Source organism: Heteronotia binoei, chromosome 21 (assembly GCF_032191835.1).
Source record: "Heteronotia binoei isolate CCM8104 ecotype False Entrance Well chromosome 21, APGP_CSIRO_Hbin_v1, whole genome shotgun sequence".
In the NCBI taxonomy this organism is placed as follows: domain Eukaryota; kingdom Metazoa; phylum Chordata; class Lepidosauria; order Squamata; family Gekkonidae; genus Heteronotia; species Heteronotia binoei.
Window position 1 is genome coordinate 26,946,098 of NC_083243.1, and position 21,773 is coordinate 26,967,870.

Consider the following 21,773-nt stretch of genomic DNA (forward strand, 5'->3'; position numbering starts at 1 on the left):
CTCAAAATCTATTGCCCACCCACAAATAATGAAAAAGAATAAAAAATAGTCACATTATCATACAATCAAGCCCAGCATTATGATATAAGTAATCATGCCACAAGGATCTTCTCTGCCGCTTTGCATACATAAAGGTTGTAAAAATGGTTCTAATATTCTTTAGCTGTCTCTTTAGGAAGGGTAAGGGAAATATATGCCATTTGGAGCTGGTCAATGACACAGGCCTTAGTCACATAAACACATAAGAAGCTGCCTTATACTGAATTAGTTCATTGGTCCATCTAGGTCAGTATTGTCTACTCAGACTGGCAGGGGCTCTCCAGGTCAGTATTGTAGAGAAGAGAGTGGCTTGCAATCTCCCTTTCCCCTCCATACAACAGACACTCTGTGGGATAGGTAGAGCTGAGAGAGCTCTGACAGAAACTGCTCGAGAGGAACAGCTCTGCAAGAACTTGTGACTGACTCAAGGTCACATCAGCAGCTGCAAGTGGAGGAGTGGGGAATCAAACCCAGTTCTTCCAGATAAGAGTCCGTGTACTTAACCTCTACACCAAACTTGTCTACTTAGACTGGCTGTGGCTCTCTCAGGCAGAGGTTTTTCACTTCACCAGCTCAAGTTATACATTCAAGTGGCATTCCTGTATACACTTACTCAGGAGTAAAATCCATCAAATTCAGTAGAGCTTACTTCCGAGTTGACCTACCTAAGATTGGGCCATAGGTCCCACAAAAAACAAGATGGGCATATCAATCCTATGTCTATTGAGTAGTACGTATGTCCCACTAATTTTAATAGGGCTTAATCCAAACCCACAATGCTATTCTAAACAGAGCTGCAACCTTCTAAAGCCCACTGACCTCAATGGACTTTGAAGAATATAACTCTGCTTAAAATTACACTATAAGTGTGCATAGGAGTACAGCCTAAGTTGACCAAGAGTCACAGGAGCTGATAACATATGGGCAGTTAGGGGTGACTCAGACACCTCAGAAACCTGCTTGGAAAGCCCTTCCAAACATTAAAATCTACCACCTGTCCCCATCCCATACTCACCCTGTCCTCCAGCATCCTCAGAGCAGCTCAAAAAGCAACCACTTTCGAAGTAGTTGCAAATTTTAGAGCTGCACGCCAGTCGCCTCTTCGGCATCTGGACACTGAAACAAGCAAGCGACGCACCTTGGTGGTGTGATCACGCCAAGCCACCCCAAGTCGCTTCTGGCTTTTTTTGTTTTTGTTTTAAATGCCCAGAGTGCTTGAGCACATGAGCGCTTGACTTGATGGGGGAATAAAAAGAGCGGACCAGCTTCTGAGGCACCCCCTGTTTGATTGAACATATGAACATATGAAGCTGCCTTATACTGAATCAGACCCTTGGTCCATCAAAGTCAGTATTGTCTTCTCAGACTGGCAGCAACTCTCCAGGGTCTCAAGCTGAGGTTTTTCGCACCTATTTGCCTGGACCCTTTTTTGGAGATGCCTGGGATTGCCCCAAGCCACCCCACAGACGGGATAGGGCCACCTCGTGAGGTAGCATGTGGAGGGCTCGAGATGGTTCTTTTTTAGCCAACCCGATTTGGGACGCCTCCAATCTACCCCAAAATGCCTGTCCGTTATCAGTGATTGGTTCACTCCTATATATGAATTACTCCAGTGTAAACATCACTGCATTATATGGAACTTATTGGCAAGTGAACATGCATTGAATTGCAGCCAGAGAAACAGCTAATTGCAGCTGGACCGGAGGACCTAATGTTTACAAAAATAAAATTGCAACATTAGAATTAGGGAAAAGGAGTCTTAAAAATGGAATGCTAGAGCAGGGGACGTCTTCTTCTTTTTTTAAAAAAAGAAATGAGAGCTACTTTGGAGTAATGAGAAATATCCCAAGCTATTCCCCTACCCCTAGCATGTAGCCAAACTTTGTTCTATCCTAGCAGCAGAATAACAAATTAGGAAGAGCCCCAGAAATGAAGCCATCTGCTAAGTGGCACAGAGAAAAATCTTATTTAAAACATGTCAAAGAAAAGAAAAGGCAGAGCAGATCTTGTCATGACCTTTTCCTGGACCTTCTCATCTAGGGATGTACAAGCTCTCCTACAGGAAATGGCAAGCTGTGGGTCACCCACGAACTACCTGTTGGAGACCCCTGATAGAGAGAGCATCTTCAAGTTTACTAGATTGTCTTCTCGCTATTTTCCCTTGCAGATCATACAGTTTTCTTTTACTTACAAATTGGATCTAAGCTGGGTAAAAACAGGCCCCAGAGCCCCCTTCTTTTTAACCGTGTGTTTGAATCAATAGTTCCCAAAATAACGTTGGTGAATCCTTGGATCCGCAACATACCCAGACCTGACTTGGATGGCCTTGGCTAGCACAATCTCATCAGATCTTGAAAGCTAAGCAGGGCTGGCCCTGGTAAGTAGAAAATGATGATATTGGATTTATATCCCACCCTATACTTTGAATCTCAAAGTCTCACTTAAAGTATTCAAATGAGAGACCATCGTCTCTTGCCTTGAAAGCCCAATTGTCGTAAGGCAGCTGTGACTTGAAAGTGACTTGGTTAGGGGTGGGGAGAGGAGATGCAGAGGGAGAGATTTGAAGCTTCACCAACTCACTGTCCAAAGAAAAGCAGGAGCCCTGAACTTCCTCACAGAATAGCAACATCCTTTCTGAGGCTGCGTATTTCCACTGCATGACAAACATGGCTGGACCCTCTGTTCAGAATACTGCAGCATCCATACTTGGGGAGAAGTCGGCAGTGGCATTTCTCAAGTTCTGGGTGGGTGTCCCACAAATCCCTTCTCAGTCCATATAATTCCTCCTCATTGGGTCAGAAACCATCATCAGTTGGGTCAGAATCCAGGCCAGACCCCACGGCTGTCATAGATATCTCAACCTCCCCAGTCCAGCAGAAACACAGGAAGGTTGGCCCACTAGCTCACGGGTCCCAAACCTGTGGGCACCTTTGGAATTCTGCCAAAGGATGGGTGGGTGGGCACAACTCCAAAATGGCTACTGCAGGAGGCGGAGCCAGCCACAAAATGGCTGCTGCAAGAGGAGGAGCCAATCACACCAAGGAAGCCCAAATTTTCAAAATACAGTGGGGGAATGGCAAGAATAAAACACTGAGGTGACAGCTGTCACCAAAACAACATTATTTTCACCTGCAGAGCCAATCAGATTTTTGTGGCAAATCAGAAGCCCTGATGGGCAAGAGCTCAACACATGGCCCCACCCACCTTTTAAAAACATTTGGTGGGCACCAGGAAAAGTGTCAGCGGGCACCACAGTGACCACGGGCACCACATCAGGGATCCCTGCCCTATCTAATGTTTTCTTCAATGTTACAATAAAGACATCTCTGAATGACCTGGAACATTATTATCATCCAAGGATAGGGATATAGAGGAAAGGAAGCATATTCTGGTGTATATATATGCATACACATGAAATGGCATCTCCCAAGCAAAAAATCCCTTTGTGAGGGAAAGGATCCCTTTGGATTCAGAGTGTGCTACATCTTTCCCAACTGATATGTCTAGACCACTTTGGTTGTTGAAAAGATACTTTGGGAGGTCATGTTTCTCTCCTTTTTTTTTTTTTTTGTCAGTGCAACATTAAAGCTCCTAGAAAAAGAAAAACAAGGGAGAGCTGCTAGGCATCTGAGAGGGTTTTGAAACACTCTGATTATCTCAGTCTCTGCAATTCCCAGGGCCAGCCCTAGACTGTCTGGCACCCTTGGTAAGTCTATCTTTTGGTGCCCCCCCCACACACTGATAACGTCACCTAGTCATATGGGGGGAACCCAATTCAGCACCCCCAGAAGGCCAGCGCCCTAGGCAATCGCCTAGTTTGCTTAGTGGCAGGGCCAGCCCTGGCGATGCCAGATATTTTTCATCTGCAGACATTCAGGCAGCAAGGTGGGTGACAGAGAAGCATCATTAAAGAGCAAGATCCAACCTAACGTAACAAATTATAGTCTAATCTACTTCTTAAAAAAGATACCAACCTCCGGCACTCGTCCCAAAAATGAATTACATCATTACACATACGTTTAAGTTGATCTGATGAAACAGAAATAAAGTTTTCACTGTACCACTAAACATTCACTGCACAAAATTCTTTAAGCAAGTATATTAAAATTTGGTTACTAAGAATATATATATATACATTTATATAAATGTCTTATGAAAACTTCTATCCAAGAAAGATAAGGATTTTGGAAAGAAAATGTCAAGGGTGTGGTTGCCCCTAAAAGGAAACTGGAAAGGGTTATATTCTTCTGTACCACATGCTGGGGGAAAGGATTCTGCAGTTCTAAAAATTCTAGATTCTGGGACTGGAAAAACCCAAGCTTGTTAAAATGACCTGTTTTATTCTGTTAAGTAATAGATTGCAGATTCAGGGGGACAGCCGTGTTGATCGGAAGCAGCAGAATAATGTTTGAGTCCAGTGGGACCTTTTAAGACCAACACAGTCTTATTTTGGATGCCACTAGACACAAACGTTAACAATAGATTATAGAATTTGGAATTATGCATTCAATTTAGGATGAAGGCCAGTGTGGAATTTTAAAAGCAGTCTCTGTTGCAATTTTTTTAGGGCAACATGTGTGCATTTAGCTGAATATATGTTTATCGCTCACTTTTCACTTCTTGCACCAAATCATTTTGAGACTGGGACAGGACAGATGCGTCAGATTCCAGAAATTAGGAATTTCCAGACCTGGCTTTTTTCCATTCAAGATTAATTCATCCATAAAACTCTACAGATTCAGGATTCCCATAGGTCACCTCAGAAGAAATAAATGTATGTTCATCTACAAAGCATCATGCGTGCCATCAACCTCCTTAGCCACTTTTAAAATGTTACATCTACCTTCAGGTACTACACTGGAAGCTGTGGAAGCAAGGTTGAAACTGATGGAAAAATGGGGAGGGAAAACAAAAAATGTGAGTTACCAAGAATAAGGTCCAAAATACATGATATGTGTGACAGGAGTCAGGTCACAGGTGCCTGACCTGACTTGTAGTCACGCACATAATTGGGGAAACTCACTGTAACGGACAGCAAGCATATGCATGCTAAGAGGCATGCATGTGAGGGCTAACTATTGAAACTGCAAGTGAGTGACAGCTAATGGAACACACTCTGATTGGTGAACAGCTTCTAACTGTCAAAAGAAGGTGGCAGTTAGGCAGTTGGAGAAAGCAGTTACAGAGTTGAAGGAGTCGGAGGGTGACTAAAAGAGAACAGTGGGTTTTGTGATGCTGTCTAGTGTGTGTCAAGGGACACAAAGCAGAGTCTGATTCAGAGCCCATGTGGGGTGGCTCTGAATAGTAGAGACTCTGGTAGAAGGCTATTCCCAGGAGTTAAGGACAGTCTCTGTATTTGTAAAACAAAGAATCACATCTTGAGAAGGAAAACAGTTTCCTGTATTAAGCTTAGTGTCCAAGGGGTAAAAGACTAGAAGTCTGGAAGATTAGGCTTTGGCAAAGGGTTCTGAGGTGGCAGTGAAAGGCTCTCAAAAGGTGCCAAAGGCACAGGTTGTTTATCTTAAAGGGAAGATAGTAACAATCTTGCCAGAGAAAGAGGGAAAAACCTTAGTCTTATAACCCAAGGAACAGAGCAGAGTACACTCAAGATTGTGTGACTGGAAAGTGAGAATGTTACCCAGAAATCTAGAATAGTTATAAAGAGATAAACTTTTAACAGCAATACCTTTAGTGAAAGTTAAACCAAGTTAAGGATAACACTGTATCTTGTGAAGTCAATTATCTCAGAAGTAGTTCTGTGTTCAGTTCTGTCTGCCTACATCTTCTAAATCTCAAAAATCTATGTAAATATTCCATCTCTTCCTGTCAGTCTGTTTAAATAAACCAAAACTTGTTTTAAATCGCTACCTATGCCTACTGTGTCATTTTCTGAAAAGTAAATTTTGACAACAAAAGCGACAGAGTGATCATTCCAGGGGAGTGCTTAGTAGAACGGTCTCTCCTGTCACACTCACCTTCAAAGTGTTCTGTTCAGCTCAGGATTGCTGCGATGGGGGAGGAAGAAGAAGAATTGCAGATTTATACCCTGCCCTTCTCTCTGAATCAGAGACTCTGAGTGGTTTACAATCTCCTTTATCTTCTCCCCCCACAACAGACACCCTGTGAGGTGAGTGGGGCTGAGAGGGCTCTCACAGCAGCTGCCCTTTCAAGGACAACCTCTGTCAGAGCTATGGCTGACCCAAGGCCATTCCAGCAGGTGCAAGTGGAGGAGTGGGAAATCAAATCCGGTTCTCCCAGATAAGAGTCCACACACTTAAACCACTACACCAAACTGGCTCTCTGTAGGAGGTGTTTCAGGTCTTGTTTGCCCCTTTCTCAAGCTCCATGTGTCATGGGGATGGACATATAGAACTGACATACTGTCGGCCTATGGCTCTTTCTACAAGCAGAAACAGAGTGGGAGGGAAGCCTGAAGCCTCTCCCCTTCTTGCAGTACTCCCAAGCCAAACAGAGCTTGGGAACACTTGGAAGGTGAGTTCCCCCAATCATAGATGCAACTATGATTTGGGTGGCGCTTCCATGATCTGATTCATGGAAATAATGGAGGATGGGGACACCTTTTGGGGCTCATAGAATCAGACCCCCTGGTCCAACCTTTTTGAAACTTGAATTTCTTTTTGTAGAAGATGCTATGCTAAAAAATTGCCCCCCCCCGAGCCCCAGTTACCCAAGGATCAATTTTCCATTGTACCCTATGGAAACTAGGCTCCATAGAGTATAACGGAGTGTCCAGCAGATATTCAAACCCCATCTCACTTTCTGATAACCCTGAAGTGGGGGGAGGGCCTCCAAACCAGGAGATCCCCAGCTGGGGATTAGCAACCCTAGCATTTGTATCAGACGTCTTATGCATTTTGGCCTTAAGAGCTCTGCTGACTGGAGAAATCTGCAAAAGTACTCCCAAAATTACTAAAAAAAATTTAAACCCTCTAAAAGTCATCTGGTGGTGCAGCTGGGTAAATGGCACCTATGAAGGCTGATGGTGGAAAAATGGCTGCTATGTGCATGGGATCTTTGCAGAGCAGGAAAGCAGACATTTTTGTTTTCAGAGGGCGCACTAACATACCTGGACTGCACTCCTTCCAAAAAGACTGGGTTAAAGTATATTTGGAAAGAAACATCTTGAAGAACTGGGGGTGGGGGGGGCAATGTTGTTTGGAAGCTTCAGGACTTTTTTTGTAGTAGGAACTCCTTTGCATATTAGGTCACACAACCCCTGATGTAGCCAATCCTCCAAGAGCTGACAGGGCTCTTAGTACAGGGCCTACTGTAAGCTCCAGGAGGATTGGCTACATCAGGGGGCGTGGCCTAATATGCAGAGGAGTTCCTGCTATTAAAAAAGCCCTGGGAAGCTTCATTTTAAAAAACACTCCAGTTTGGAAGCCAAGGAAGAAAAACCGTCTGAGAGGAAGCAGACAATAGATTCTACGTTGAGCGAAATTTCATGAAACAACAATTGTGAGCGGCGAAAGAAAATTCCAGAGTTTTGAGCTGAGCATCTAATGGCATTTGGATAGATGGCTACCCCAGTGAGCTATCTTGGGCTGGGTGTGCTTGGGCCTTAGAGCTCTTTTTAGGCACAAAAGAGTATAAGAGTATAGAATATCAGTCTCAGGAACCAAACCCTGGGTGAGAGAATGCTGACACCGTCTGGATTTGGGTACCGTTGCCCAGTCCAGGGCAGCCCTAACATTCATGCTTAACAAGCAGATTACATTTGGCACTTTGCAAAATGTTGGTCCCAGAGAGTGAGGGAATGAACTGGGCACCAACAGAAACAGGGTTGTTGTTAAGAGAGCTGTATTTGACCCTGCCCTACCAAGGTCTGTGTTCTCTTAAGCACAGAAATACATATGTTTTTAAGTTAACACACAAAACTTAATCAGGAAGTAACCAAAATAAGAACCTGAGTACACCTATAAGTCACCTTTGCTAAGAAGTAAGCAGATTAAGGCCTGATTCTCACATTAATTGTATTATTATTTATTATACAGGTAATGCCATCGATGCACACTTTGATCTAGTCAAAGCACCAAATCACGTTATCTCCTTCCCTAATTTTTATAGGGTGCATTCTCCTCCAGAATATGACCTGTACACATACACCAGAAACGGTAGTAGTGATGGCCACAGGAATAAACAGCTTTAAAGGGGGATTTGATAGATTCATGGAGGATAAGTCTATCAGTGGCTACTAGCCATGGTGACTGAGGGTGACTAATCCTCAGAATCCTGGAGCCAAGAGGCAACCTCAGGGGAAGGCCTCAGCCTCTATGCTCTATTATTGACCTGCCAGAGGAACTGGTTGGCCACTGTGTGAGACAAGATGCTGAACTAGGTGGACCACTGGTCTGATCCAACAGGGCTCTTCTTAGATTCATATCAGGAAAAGGCCTTGGCCTTTATGCCCTGTTACCAGTCCTCCAGAGGAACTGGTTGGCCACTGTGTGAGACAAGATGCTGAACTAGGTGGACCACTGGCCTGATCCAGAAGGACTCGTCTTATGTTCTGATGAGCTTTGGTATCTACTCTGTTGAGGACAAACTTAGTTTCCAGGGCATTGTAAACACTATATCTCACTAGTGAGATTAAATGCAGAAGAAAACCTGTGGGAGGGGAGAGGAGGGGAAAGGAAATAATTGTGTGGTTCATAAGGTTGCCAACCTCCGGGTGACACCTGGAGATCCCCCACTCTCACAATTGATCTCCATGCAACCAGGATCAGTTCTCCTGAGAGAAAATGACTGCTTTGGAGGGTGGACTCTAAGGCATTATACCTGCCAAGGTCCCTCTACTCTCCAACCCCAACCCTGCTTAGGCTGGCAACCCTAGAGGGTCATCTTGCAGCATCAAGAATCAGGCTTAACTTGGGTACAAACTTGTAGTCTATCTAACCTACACATTCATATCATCCTTATGCTGGTTACATGACATGGATTTCCTCAAAGAACTCTATACTATGATGAGGAAAGTACACAAAGCCCACAGAGAGTGGGAGGGAATAACCATTTCATGCTATAGTCTAGATGGCACCTTTCAAGTTCTAAGCTGGTATTTGCTGCTCTGATCACCAAAAAACATACTGTACAAAAACTCTCAGCAGAATAAATTATCACATATGAGCAAACACGCAAAGCTGCCTTACACTGACTCAGACCATTGGTTCATCAAGGTCAGTGTTGTCTACCCAGACAGGCAGTGGCTCTCCAGGGTCTCAGGCTAAGGTCTTTCACATCACCTACTACCTTGTCCTTTTTAACTGGAGATGCCGGGGATTGAACCTGGGGCCTTCTGCATGCAAAGCGGAGGCTCTTCCACTGAGCCACCGTCCCTCCCCCAAAGGAGGTAGGACATCATCATGTGCAGGAAGTAATAATAATAATAGCCATAAAATGCACCCCTTGCCCACTCCAGCCACTTCATGCCTAGTCTTCAGACCCCAAAAATAGAACACAAAATTTTTTAGCAGGGTCAGACAAGGACTGACCTATGCACAAATCTGCAAAGAGAATCCACTTTATATATGTGAAGTATATATGTATAAAATGTCATAAAAATAGCAACAGTATTTCATATTAACACTTGGAGCAAATTCAGCCTTGATGTCAACCTTTCTTTTTTGATATGGCATCAGGTTACGCCAGGACCGGATTTGGACCGCTGGTCATGTGCACAAAGGTAAGCAAAGCCCAGCTAATCAAATGGACACAAAAATGGACTCCCTTCACAAACACTGACAAATAATGCTAGTTCCCTCCAAGAAATGTACATCAATAAAAGAGTTCCTTAAACTTTTGTCTCGTTCTTTTTTTAAAATACGCTTTGTTAATAAAAGGCTGGTTCATTGGAATTTGGACCAAACAAAAAAAGAAAAGGATTGGGCAGAAGGAGAAATGATGGGTCTACGTCACTGAAAGGCAGTCTTGAATTTCCGTAATAGCCCAGATTCAAACGTTAAAACTTATGTCTCTATACAAAAAAAAAAAGGTACAAAGGGTAACAATATATTACATATTATTCATTAATATCCATAATATCACAGTGCTAGTTTTTAAAATGGCTAAAACAAGAGAGGTTTAATAGATTTTAAGGTGTTCTGTAGCAATGTAACCCCCTTTTGTGTCACTGCCGATAATGCCACGGCAGCCTTACCTTAATAAGGCAATTTTACTACAGAAGTGCTAATTGCAGCTACGTAATTGAGTGTTTTCATGTGTGTGTGTGTTTTCTTCCTTTGTGGAACTGATAGTAGTAACTACAATGTACTTCCCTAATGTGCTTTACTGTCTCCAAAGGAAATTTAAGTGACATGGAACCCCAGCCTTGAAAAGGTAAACATCGAAAGGAACAGTTCTAAAGCCCATGTGCTCCTCACCGTGTACTAACTTAATCGAAAAAAAACCCTTTCGCACTTTTTAAAATAGATCGTGTTGACACATCTTCGGAATGTGCTAGCTTCCCAATTAGGTCGACACCAAAAAGCTTCAACATCTGGCCCGTTGAATGAAGTTCTTTTAGTCGTCTTCCTCAGTTCTGCTTTCAGTAGATTCTGTGCTCTCTCCCGCTTCTTGATGAGGTGAGGTACCTGTAGAGAAATGAGCTACTGAATACACTGAGTTACCTCAGAAGGAAGGCGAAACCACATATTAAAACCAAGTGGCTTAATTCCCCACCCGCATGCACAAAAATTGCCTTGCAATAGGCAAAGTCCTGCTTTCACACATGCTTATTTATTTATCCATTTGGCAGATTTATATTCTGCCCTTTCCCATACCGGCTCAGGGCAGATTACAAACATAATAAAAACAATAGATTGAAGTTGAATCCAGTGAAGACAGAGGTCCTTTGCTTGAGCCGTGGCGGTCTGGGAGGGGAAATTCCCCTACCAGCCTTTGACGATGCGCCATTGAAAATGGCGCGCAAGGTCAAAAGCTTGGGGGTGCTGCTGGAGCCTGCCTTGTCAATGGAGGCCCAGAGCAGCCACTGGTAAATCAGCCTTTATTCATCTTAGGCAGGCAATGCAATTGGCTCCCTTCCTGGAGTGCGACGACCTGGCAACAGTGATCCATGCAACAGTCACCTCGAGGTTGGACTACTGTAATGCACTCTACAAGGGGCTGCCCTTGTGCCGAACCCGGAAACTGCAGCTAGTGCAGAACACCGCAGCCAGGCTACTGTTGGGCTCCCTAGGTGGGAGCACATACAGCCAAGGCTGCAGGAACTGCACTGGCTGCCAATAGTGTACCGGATTCGTTACAAGGTGCTGGTTATCACCTTTAAAGCCCTATATGGCCAAGGACCTGCCTACCTTAGGGACCGTCTCTCCCCATAGCCGCCCTGAGCCTGCTTCGGCGGGGGAGGGCGGGGTACAAATAAAATTTATTATTATTATTATTATTATTATTATTATTATTATTATATATTCCCCAGAGGATACTGCAATCTGGCCCTCAAAATCTTTTGGCAGTCCCCGGGCTGAAGGAGGCCAAACTGGAAGTCGCCAGGGAAAAGGCCTTCTCGTTTACAGCTCCCCACTGGTGGAACCAACTACCAGAGGAGGTGCAGGACTTGTGGAGCCTTACCCAGTTCCGCAGGGCCTGCAAGACTACCCTCTTCCAGCTGGCCTTTGCTTAATATGAAATTTACTGTAGAAGAAATACCATCGCCATGGAACGACTGTAAGATGGTCAGCACTGAGATCTTGGCACTAAATTAATATGATGGTTTTAATTAGATGGTTTTAATGTAGGATAATAATATGTTTATATGATCTGTAATATGTTTTTTATATACCTTGTTTTAATTGTTGAAATGTACCATACTATGTTATGCCACGTGAGCTGCCCTGAGCTTGATCCAGCGGGGAGCACAGGATATAAATTAAAGATGATGATGATGATTATTATTATTATTATTATCATTTCAAGTGAAAGGCTGCATGACAGTGAGTTGGTACAGTTCTACCCCTTGTGCTGTTTTGAAAACACCACTTTTTTTAAAAAAAAAAATGCAGATGAGCAAAAAATATTCATACTTTCAACATCCTGCTGCTGCTGTTGCTGAGCAGAGGCTCTCTGACTAGCGAGAGCTTTCTTCTCATCCATGGACTTCAGGTCATCTGGCGGCCAACGAAGCTCTCCGCTTTCCACATCCCCCGTCTCAGTTGGCTCCACCACAATGGATGGTAGTCTTTTCGACAGCTTAGGGTACTTTTCATGAGCATCTGGAAAAGCCTAAAATTATACAGATAAAGATACAGATTACTACAATTAAAAAAAAAAAAATCTCAATCACCTTTGCAAATAAAAGTCCAGATCCTTTATTGTAATTTTTAAAACAAAACCAGCATTAAAATGAGTGAAAGACACTAAAGAATAAGTATGAAACATAATCATGGTTGGCACATTTTTTTTTTTAAAAAAGAAAAGTATTGTGTGTTTAAAAATGATAAGAAATGTAATGTGATTTCAACAGGTCCCTTTAGAAGACTGCAAATTTATACCCCGCCTTTCTCTCTGAATCAGAGACTCAGAGCGGCTTACAATCTGCTATACCTTCTCCCTCCACAAAAGACACCCTGTGAGGTGGGTGGGGCTGGAGAGGGCTCTCACAGCAGCTGCCCTTTCAAGGACAACCTCTGCCAGAGCTATGGCTGACCCAAGGCCATTCCAGCAGCTGTAAGTGGAGGAGTGGGGAATCAAACCCGTTCTCCCTGATAAGAGTCCACACACTTAACCACTACACCAAACTGGCTCTCCATTCTACTCTATTCTTATAGCCGCTCAGAGCCTATTCAGGAAAGGGTGGGCTAAGAATAGAATAGAATAGAATAGAATAGAATAGAATAGAATAGAATAGAATAGAATAGAATAGAATAGAATAGAATAGAATAGAATAGAATAGAATAGAATAGAATAGAATAGAATAGTAGGGTAGTGTAGGGTAGTGTAGGGTAGCGTAGGGTAGGATAGGATAGGATAGGATAGGATAGGACAGGACAGGACAGGACAGAACAGAATCTTGGAGAGTAGAGTGCTTTCAGATGCTGAATGACAATAGTAGGCAAATGACAATAGAATGTTAATGACAGTGGCAGTTCTCTTACAAAGGAATTTCAAAGGAAGATTAGAAAGAGATACTGCAACTGATAATGAAGCTCAAGACAATGCATCCTCCTGGACTGAATGGAGACCAAGGTTTTCTGTCTCCTTACCAATGCTGATTTCTCCATGCCTTCTACCCCTCTGTTTATCACACCCTAATCCAATCACATCTGCTATTCTCATTCACATGCTATTGTCATTTGCCATCTGAAATTACTCCACTCTCCAAGATTTAAAGATAGATGGACTCACATTCCAGCTGTATTTTTTAAAATAAGGAAAAGCAAGTTGATATTACTGTTTTAGGGGTTCTTCACAGTCTGGAAAGAATATTGTCTGATTACGTGAGATTTTTTTTTTTTTGAGAATTGTCATGTTTTTTCATATATGGAGATAAAAGAAGTAATGGGTGGGGAGAGAACTTCACCCTTTCAGAGCAGGGGTGGTGTTAGCCAAGGCCTCATTGGTGGCTTCCCCAAACCCCAGACTTGGCAAGGGACCCAACTGCCCTGGCCCCACTCCCCAAGGAGTGGGGGAAAGGAAAGTAGGTTCCTACCACCAATTGCACATGACCCAACTAGGAGTTGGGCAGCTGGCATCCAGTGGTAGTGGTGGCTCCTGCCACCCTCATACAGGGGCAAGCAGAGCTTTTTTTGGTAGCGGGAACTCCTTTGCATATTAGGCCACACACCCCTGATGTAGCCAATCCTTCTGGAGCTTACAGGGTTTAGTACAAAGCCTACTGTAAGCTCTGGGAGGACTGGCTACATAAGGGAGTGTGGTCTAATATGCAAAGGAGTTCCAGTTACAAAAAAAGCCCTGGGGATAAGCAAACCAAATGAGAATCATGGATAGAAAGTGACAGATGCAAGGCAACTGCCTCCGTGTAAACCAGCCTCTAATCAAGCACGTACACCTATCGCCAATACTTTAATAAAGATTCTATGCATATACAAAAAAATGACTCTCATAAAAAAGTACTTTCAATATAGGAACATGCAATACAAGTCACACAAGCAACAGGTAGTCCCAATATATAAATAAAACTTAAAGTGTCCAAAAAGCAGGGCTTTTTTGTAGCAGAAACTCCTTTGCACATTAGGCCAATCCTCCAAGAGCATACAAAAAAGAGCCTTGTAAGCTTTTGGAGGATTGGCTACATAAGAGGGCTGTGGCCTAATATGCAAAGGAGTTCCTGCTACAAAAAAAAAGCCCTACCCAAAAGATATCCAAATCCTTCAAATGGAAATCGAGAGCTCCTGTAATTTCTTATATCAATCTTTCATAAGATCAGCTTTCACAGCATTGAGTTGGTACTCCATCTTTTATTTCACTAATTGCTTTCGCCAAGCTTTCCACTTCAAGAATAATTTTCAGGCAAGAATGCTCACTAACACACCGTACTTCCTGCGCAGTAACAAAATTTCTTGTGACAAATTAAAGTTAAAGGGCAGATTTCTACGATCTGTTTCTGGGGTCCTCAAAGTGATACTTACGGGCTCCATGGTGATTTCAGCAAGTGGGTGTGCCCTGCAGGGCTTCTGATTGGCCAATGGAGACCTGATTGGCTCTTCAGATGAAAATAACATTGATTCAGCTCAGTTACTTATGTGTCTTGGCTCTAACTAGCCCTTCCTCGCAACTAACTGCCTCCCCCTCCTATATGTAGGGTTGCCAAGCTCCTGGGTGGGGGTCCTCCTGCTCTGGAGGTCCCCAACCCACTGACCAGAAGTGGGCCGGCGAGGGGATCCCCTCCTGAAATCGTGTGCTGGCTGCTCTATGAGCTTCCGGGAAAACTCTTATCGTTTTCCTGGACACTCTAGCAATTTGGGAGGACTTGGCAACCCTACTTATATGTAAAGCTTGAGGAAGTCTGTTTCAATGTTATCTGAAGAAGTGTGTGTGAACGTGAAAGTTTATACCCAGAATTAAACTTTGTTGGTTTTAAAGGTGCCCCAGAGCCCAAACTTTGTTCAGCTGTTAACAAAGTGTTGGTTTTATTCTCTCACTCCTCTTTCCCACTATATTTTCAAAACTGCCCTTCTCTGCTGCATTTGGGCTCCCTATGTGTGGTTGGCTCCACCTCATACATTGGCCATTTTGTAGTTCTGACCACCACCTTGTGTCAGAATTCCAAAAGTGCCCACAGACTCAAAAAAGTTTGTTGTTCAGTCGCACAGTCGAGTCCAACTCTTTGAGACCCTATGGACCAAGTCACGCCAGGCCCTCCTGTCTTCCACCATCCTCCAAAGTCCACTCAAGTTCATTCAAAAAAGTTGGGGACCCCTAATTCACTCTTGCAGAATTCAGATACTTTTCCTGATAGATCTATATTAAAATGGGTTAGAGGTCTTAAGTGATTTCAGAAGCAGGCTGGCACTGGATTTTTTGTAGGAAAAAAAAGCCCAGCAGGAATTCATTTGCATATTAGGCCCCACCCCCTGACATCACCATTGTTTCACACAGGGCTTTTCTGTAAAAAATGCTCAACAGGTACTCATTTGCATATCTGGCCCCACCCCCTGACACCAAGCTAGATGGAACTGCGTTCCTGTGTGTTCCTGCTCAAAAAAAGCCCTGGGTAATGTATTTGTCTAACTAGATATCTGTGGATTTAAAGGAAACCTGTGCAGTCTCGGACCATCATATCTGCAGGACCATCTCCCCCAATATGCCTCTTGAAGAGCCTTATGCTTGTCAGACAAACGGCTGGTGAGCCCTGGCCCAAAGGACATCTGCTTAGCTTTGACCACTCTGGTAGAACACTCTTCCAAGTGAGATCAGGGCCCTTGTGGTGTTTGCTTCAGTTCCACAGGGCCTATAAAATAAAGATTTTCTGCCAGGCCTTTGGTTGAGGTGGCGGGTTTCTAGTTATACTGGCATCCCCTGCTCTGTCCTGTTATGCCATCTGATCAGAGGTTACTGACAAGTGATTTTTGCCCACCACCCAGTACCGTGGGCACACTTCCATGTAGAAATTGTGAGAGCATCGTGCACCTGATTGCCATCTGGTAAGAACATAAGAGAAGCCATGTTGGATCAGGCCAATAGCCCATCCAGTTCAACACTGTGTCACACAGTGGCCAAAAAATCAGGTGCCATTAGGAGGTCCACCAGTGAGGCCAGGACACTAGAAGCCTTCTCACTGTTGCTCCCCACCCCAAGCACCAAGAATACAGAGCATCACTGCCCCAGACAGACAGTTCCATCTATACCTTGTGGCTAATAGCCACTGATGGACCTCTGCTCCATATGTTTATCCAATGCCCTCTTGAAGTTGTCTATGTTTGCAGCCACCACCACCTCCTGTGGCACTGAATTCCATGTGTTAGTCACCCTTTGGGTGAAGAAGTACTTCCTTTTATCCGTTCTAACCCAACTGCTCAGCAATTTCATTGAGTGTCCATGAGTTCTGGTATTGTGAGAAAGGGAGAAAAATACTTCTTTCTCTACCTTCTCTATCCCATGCACAATCTTGTAAATGCCATGCCATCCCTCAGTCAATGTTTCTCCAAGCTAAAGAGCCCCAAGCGCTTTAACCTTTCTTCATAGGGAAAATGGTGTGTTGTTTGTTTTGTATAGTTTAATTGGAAGGACAAATTGTTTTATCCACTTTTTGCAACCCGCACTGAGCCCTGCACCGCAGGGGAGAAAAGGACAGAAGTTCAATAACGAAATAAAACCTCAGTGAAAGTACAGTATCACTAGCATCTTATACCATATCGGTTATCCAGACTACATAACCATCTAGTGTTATCAGAGTGTCACACTAAGATCTGAGAGACTCGGGTTCAGAGCCACACTCTGCCATGGAAGCCTGAGCGGGTTACCTTGAGCCAGTGAGTCTCTCTTGGTCCTAACCTACCTTTATGTGGTTGTTATTGTGAAGATAAAAACAGAGAATGGAAGAAGGATTTAAGTAGCTTTGGGTCCCCACTCGGGAGAAAATCAGGGTAGAAACAAAATAATTGAATGTATTCTATTTCTCTGCATTTGCCGGAGACGTCAAGCAAGCAAGACTGATTAGGTGTTCTCTGGAGCTCTCCTCAGATACAGTTACAGGAATGACTAATAATGTGGCAGGAAGAGGCAGCCCTAGACTGTCTGGTACCCTAGGCAAGGTTAACTTCTGGCACCCCCCCCCCCCCTCTGCACTAATAGTGTCATTGAGTCACACGGGGGTCACCCAATTTGATGCCCCCAAAAGACTGGCGCCCTAGGCAATTGCCTAGTTTGCCAAGTGGCAGAGCAGCCCTGGTGGCAAGGTGTTTGTTAAGCCAATTCTGTTGTGCTGTATGAAGGACAGGATAGAAGAGATTGATTTGGAAATGATTTCCCCCCCCCCCCCCCTTATTTACTATGCATTGCAGCTACCCGGAGGAAAAATCAGTACTGCCCTCAATTTCTGAACAGGAGCAGAAAGTATGATAAATTGTTTTAATGACACCTTACGTTGTGAGATCGTGACACGTGCAAGACAGATACTTACTTGGTCCTAACAAAGATGCTGGCATGCTCTGACCCCCACCCCCTAGTACACCAATTGTCTTTGTGACAGATATGGGCCTTCAGCATCTGTCCTGGTTGCCAACTCCAGTCTGATGAAACTCCTGGAGTTTTGAGAGCGGTGCTGTGGAGGGGGGAATTTGTGGGATCCATGGTATACCATAGAGCAGCGGTGGCCAAACTGTGGCTCGGGAGCCACATATGGCTCATTCACACGTATTGCGTGACGCTCAAAGTCTCCACTACCCCATTGGCCGGCTTGGGGAAGGCATTTCTCTCTTTAAATCACTTCTCTAAGTCAAGGCAGCCAGCAGCTTGGAGAAGGCATTTAAAGTTAAAGTTGCTTTCTTTCCACCTCTCTGTCCTTCCCCCATATTCCTTCTTTCCTTCCTTCCTGCTCTCAAACACCTCGTGTTCATGTCTTTCAGCTCTCACATCTGATATTTATTCTATGTGGCTCTTACATTAAGCAAGTTTGGCCACCCCTGCTGTAGAGTCCGCCTTCCAAAAGTGCCATTTTCTCCAGAAGAATGGATCCCCGTAGTCTGGAGAACAGCTGTAATTCCAGAAGAATTCCAGAGCACACTCGGAGGCTTGCAATTGCCCCCCACGGCATCCCACTATAGCTCAGCAGAGCCTTGTTTCTCCCACGCGGCATAAGGAGATCTGCAAATAGCTCCCATCGCCAAAGGACTTGGTGGGGATACGAGAGGTGCACTCAGAAATCCCATTCTCTACCATCGCCCCATTGCATTGATTACATGTCCCTTAATACATGTGGGAAGTGACAGAAAAGAGCAAGGGTGGCCACAGTTGCTTAACGTAAAAGCTACATAGAATAAACATCAGATGACTGAGAATAAACGTCAGATGTCTGAGAGCCGCAGGAACATCAGATGTTGGAAGGAAGGAAGGAAAGGGAGGGAGGAAGGAAGGAAAATAGATGGGGAGAGAGGAAGGAGAAGTGGAAAGAAAGCAACTTTAACTTTAAATGCAGTGATTTAAAGAGAAAAAACGACTTCTATCCAACTTACAGGGCTGTGGGGGCTTCAAGAGCCACACAATATGTGTGAAAGAGCCACATGTGGCTCCCGAGTCACAGTTTGGCCACCCCTGGAATAGAGCCAGGTGTCTGTTGAACCCTGCCATGGATTGTTTTCTCACATGGGGTAGAATCACATCTTCCATTTCTAGTCTAGTTATCTGTGCCATCTTTGGCATGATTATGCCAATTATGTAGTTGTGCTTCGGTATGAGATGCTGCATCATGTCAGTGTGAATCATCTCCAAAGATCACAGAGAAGCACCTTTTGCTGTACTAGGATACGACATGTCATGGAGAGGGGAGTATGAGAGACACACACAGAGAGAAAATGCCAGTGTCATCCTGTGTAGGGTTACTCCAGTCTAAAGCCATGGAAGTCAATGGATTTAGATAGGAGTAACGCTGCATAGGGCTGCATTGTCAGCCATGAAGTGCATTTCCCATGTTTTTTCCATTCCACTGTAAGATCTAAACTGACTCGAATGCAGATTTGAACTGATTATGTCTCCTTTTCCACTTTCTGTTTGTATGCATGCACATACAAACACTTCCAGAAAATAAATAAATCACCTCCATGCCTGAGAGAAGATGGATGGAGGGTAATGGCAGGGTCTCTGTTAATTACTTTCATCATTCCACAGTTAAGGATACATCTGCTCATCAATCTCAATGTCTGGCACCTTGAGAGCCAGAGTTTGGTGTGGTGGTTAAGTGCCTGGACTCTTATCTGGGTTTGATTCCCCACTCCTCCACTTGCAGCTGCTAGAATGGCCTTGGGTCAGCCATAGCTCTCACAGAGCTGTCCTTGAAAGGGCAGCTTCTGGGAGAGCTCTCTCAGCCCCACCCACCTCACAGGGTGTCTGTTGTGGGGGGAGAAGATATAGGAGATTGTAAGCTGCTCTGAGGCTCTAAGATTCAGAGTGAAGGGTGGGGTATAAATCTAATATCTTCTCCTCCTCCTCTGACATATTTATTTCCTATATTATATTTTCCCCCAGAATTAAACTGTGGCAGTGAATTCCACATGTTAATCACCCTTTGGGTGAAGAAGTACTTCCTTTTATCCGTTTTAACCTGTCTGCTCAGCATTTCATCGAATGCCCAAAAGTTCAGAGCCAGTTTGGTGTAGTGGTTAAGTGTGTGGACTCTTATCTGGGAGAACCAGGTTTGATTCCCCACTCCTCCACTTGCACCTGCTGGAATAGCCTTGGGTCAGCCATAGCTCTGGCAGAGGTTGTCCTTGAAAGGGCAGCTGCTGTGAGAGCGCTCTCCAGCCCCACCCACCTCACAGGGTGTCTGTTGTGAGGGGAGAAGACATAGGAGATTGTAAGCCGCTCTGAGTCTCTGATTCAGGGAAAAGGGCGGGATATAAATCTGCAATTCTTCTTCTTCTTGTGAGAAAGGGAGAAAAGTACCTCTTTCTCTACTTTCTCCATCCCATGCATTATCTTGTAAACCTCTATCATGTCACCCCACAGTCGACGTTTCTCCAAGCTAAAAAGTCCCAAGCGTTTCAACCTTTCTTCATAGGGAAAGTGTTCCAGCCCTTTAATCATTCTAGTTGCTCTTTTCTGGACTTTCTCCAATGCTATAATATTCTTTTTGAGGTGCGGCGACCAGAACTACACACAGCACTCCAAATGAGACCGCACCATCGATTTATACAGGGGCATTATGATACTGGCTGATTTGTTTTCAGTTCCCTTCCTAATAATTCCCAGCATGGCGTTGGCCTTTTTTATTGCAAACGCACACTGTCTTGACATTTTCAGTGAGTTATCTACCACGACCCCAAGATCTTTCTCTTGGTCAGTCTCTGCCAGTTCACACCCCATCAACTTGTATTTGTAGCTGGGATTCTTGGCCCCAATGTGCATTACTTTGCACTTGGCCACACTGAACCGCATCTGCCACGTTGACGCCCACTCATCTAGCCTCAACAGGTCCCTTTGGAGTTCCTCACAATCCTCTCTGGTTCTTACCACCCTGAACAATTTAGTGTCATCCGCAAACTTGGTCACTTCACTGCTCACTCCCAACTCTAAATCATTTATGAACAAGTTAAAGAGCATGGGACCCAGTACCGAGCCCTGCGGCACCCCACTGCTTACCGTCCTCCACTGCGAAGACTGCCCATTTATACTCACTCTCTGCTTCCTATTACTCAGCCAGTTTTTGATTCACAAGAGGACCTGTCCTTTTACTCCATGACTCTCAAGCTTTCTAAGGAGCCTTTGATGAGAAACTTTATCAAAAGCTTTCTGGAAGTCAAGGTAAACAACATCTATCAGGTCTCCTTTGTCCACATGTTTGTTCACCCCCTCAAAGAAATGTAACAGGTTTGTGAGGCAAGATCTTTCCTTACAGAACCCATGCTGAGTCTTCCTCAATAACCCGTGTTCATCAATGTGCCTACTCATTCTGTCCTTGATAATGCTTTCTACCAACTTTCCCGGTATTGAACCCAAACAAATGGTGACCCGAACTTGTTATTCCTGTTTGCTCCTTGCATCTGTTAAATAACTTCATGATGCCATATACTACTTTGCTGCTATCTCTCTACCTCTAGGTATGGACTGGTAACTTCCAGTTCATTGTATCTGAAGAAGTGAGCATGTACATGAAAGCTTGTATCTTGAATAAAACTTGGCTGGTCTTAAAGGTGCCACTGGACTCGAACTTGGTTCTGCTGCTTCAGACCAACACAGCAACCCACCTGATTCTGTTGCCAATTTAAAAAATTTAAACCGAACCTGGGGTCATGGGATCTTTCTGCCCTGACTGAAGGATTGGTAGCTGTAGTGACGTTCAGGCTGCATACAGGGTTCTTGGGCACAGACTGTCCCAGATTGCAGTGACCCCGTGGCCTTAAGAGCTGCTTCCTAAGGTTGCCAGCTCCAACCGGGCCTCTGGTAGGGTTGCCAGCTCCATGATGGGAAATTCCTGGGGATTTGGGGATGGAGCCTGGGGAGAACAGGGATCTCAGTGAGGTACCACAGAGCCCACCCCCCAAATCATCCCTTTTCTTTGGGGGAAACTGATTTCTGTAGTCTGGAGG

General features: G+C 44.4%; 1 protein-coding gene across 1 annotated transcript in view; it reads right to left on the reverse strand.

Annotated features, from left to right (window-relative positions):
* Positions 1–10,575: 10,575 nt before the first annotated feature.
* Positions 10,576–21,773, reverse strand: part of LBHD2 (LBH domain containing 2) — a 31,969-nt gene continuing 20,771 nt past the window's right edge. Inside the window, exons 3-4 of the mRNA XM_060261587.1 lie at positions 12,096–12,294; positions 10,576–10,646 (exon numbers count right to left, since the gene is read on the reverse strand). Of these exons, the coding sequence (XP_060117570.1) occupies positions 10,576–10,646; positions 12,096–12,294 (270 nt within the window). The remainder of the gene's footprint in view (positions 10,647–12,095; positions 12,295–21,773) is intronic.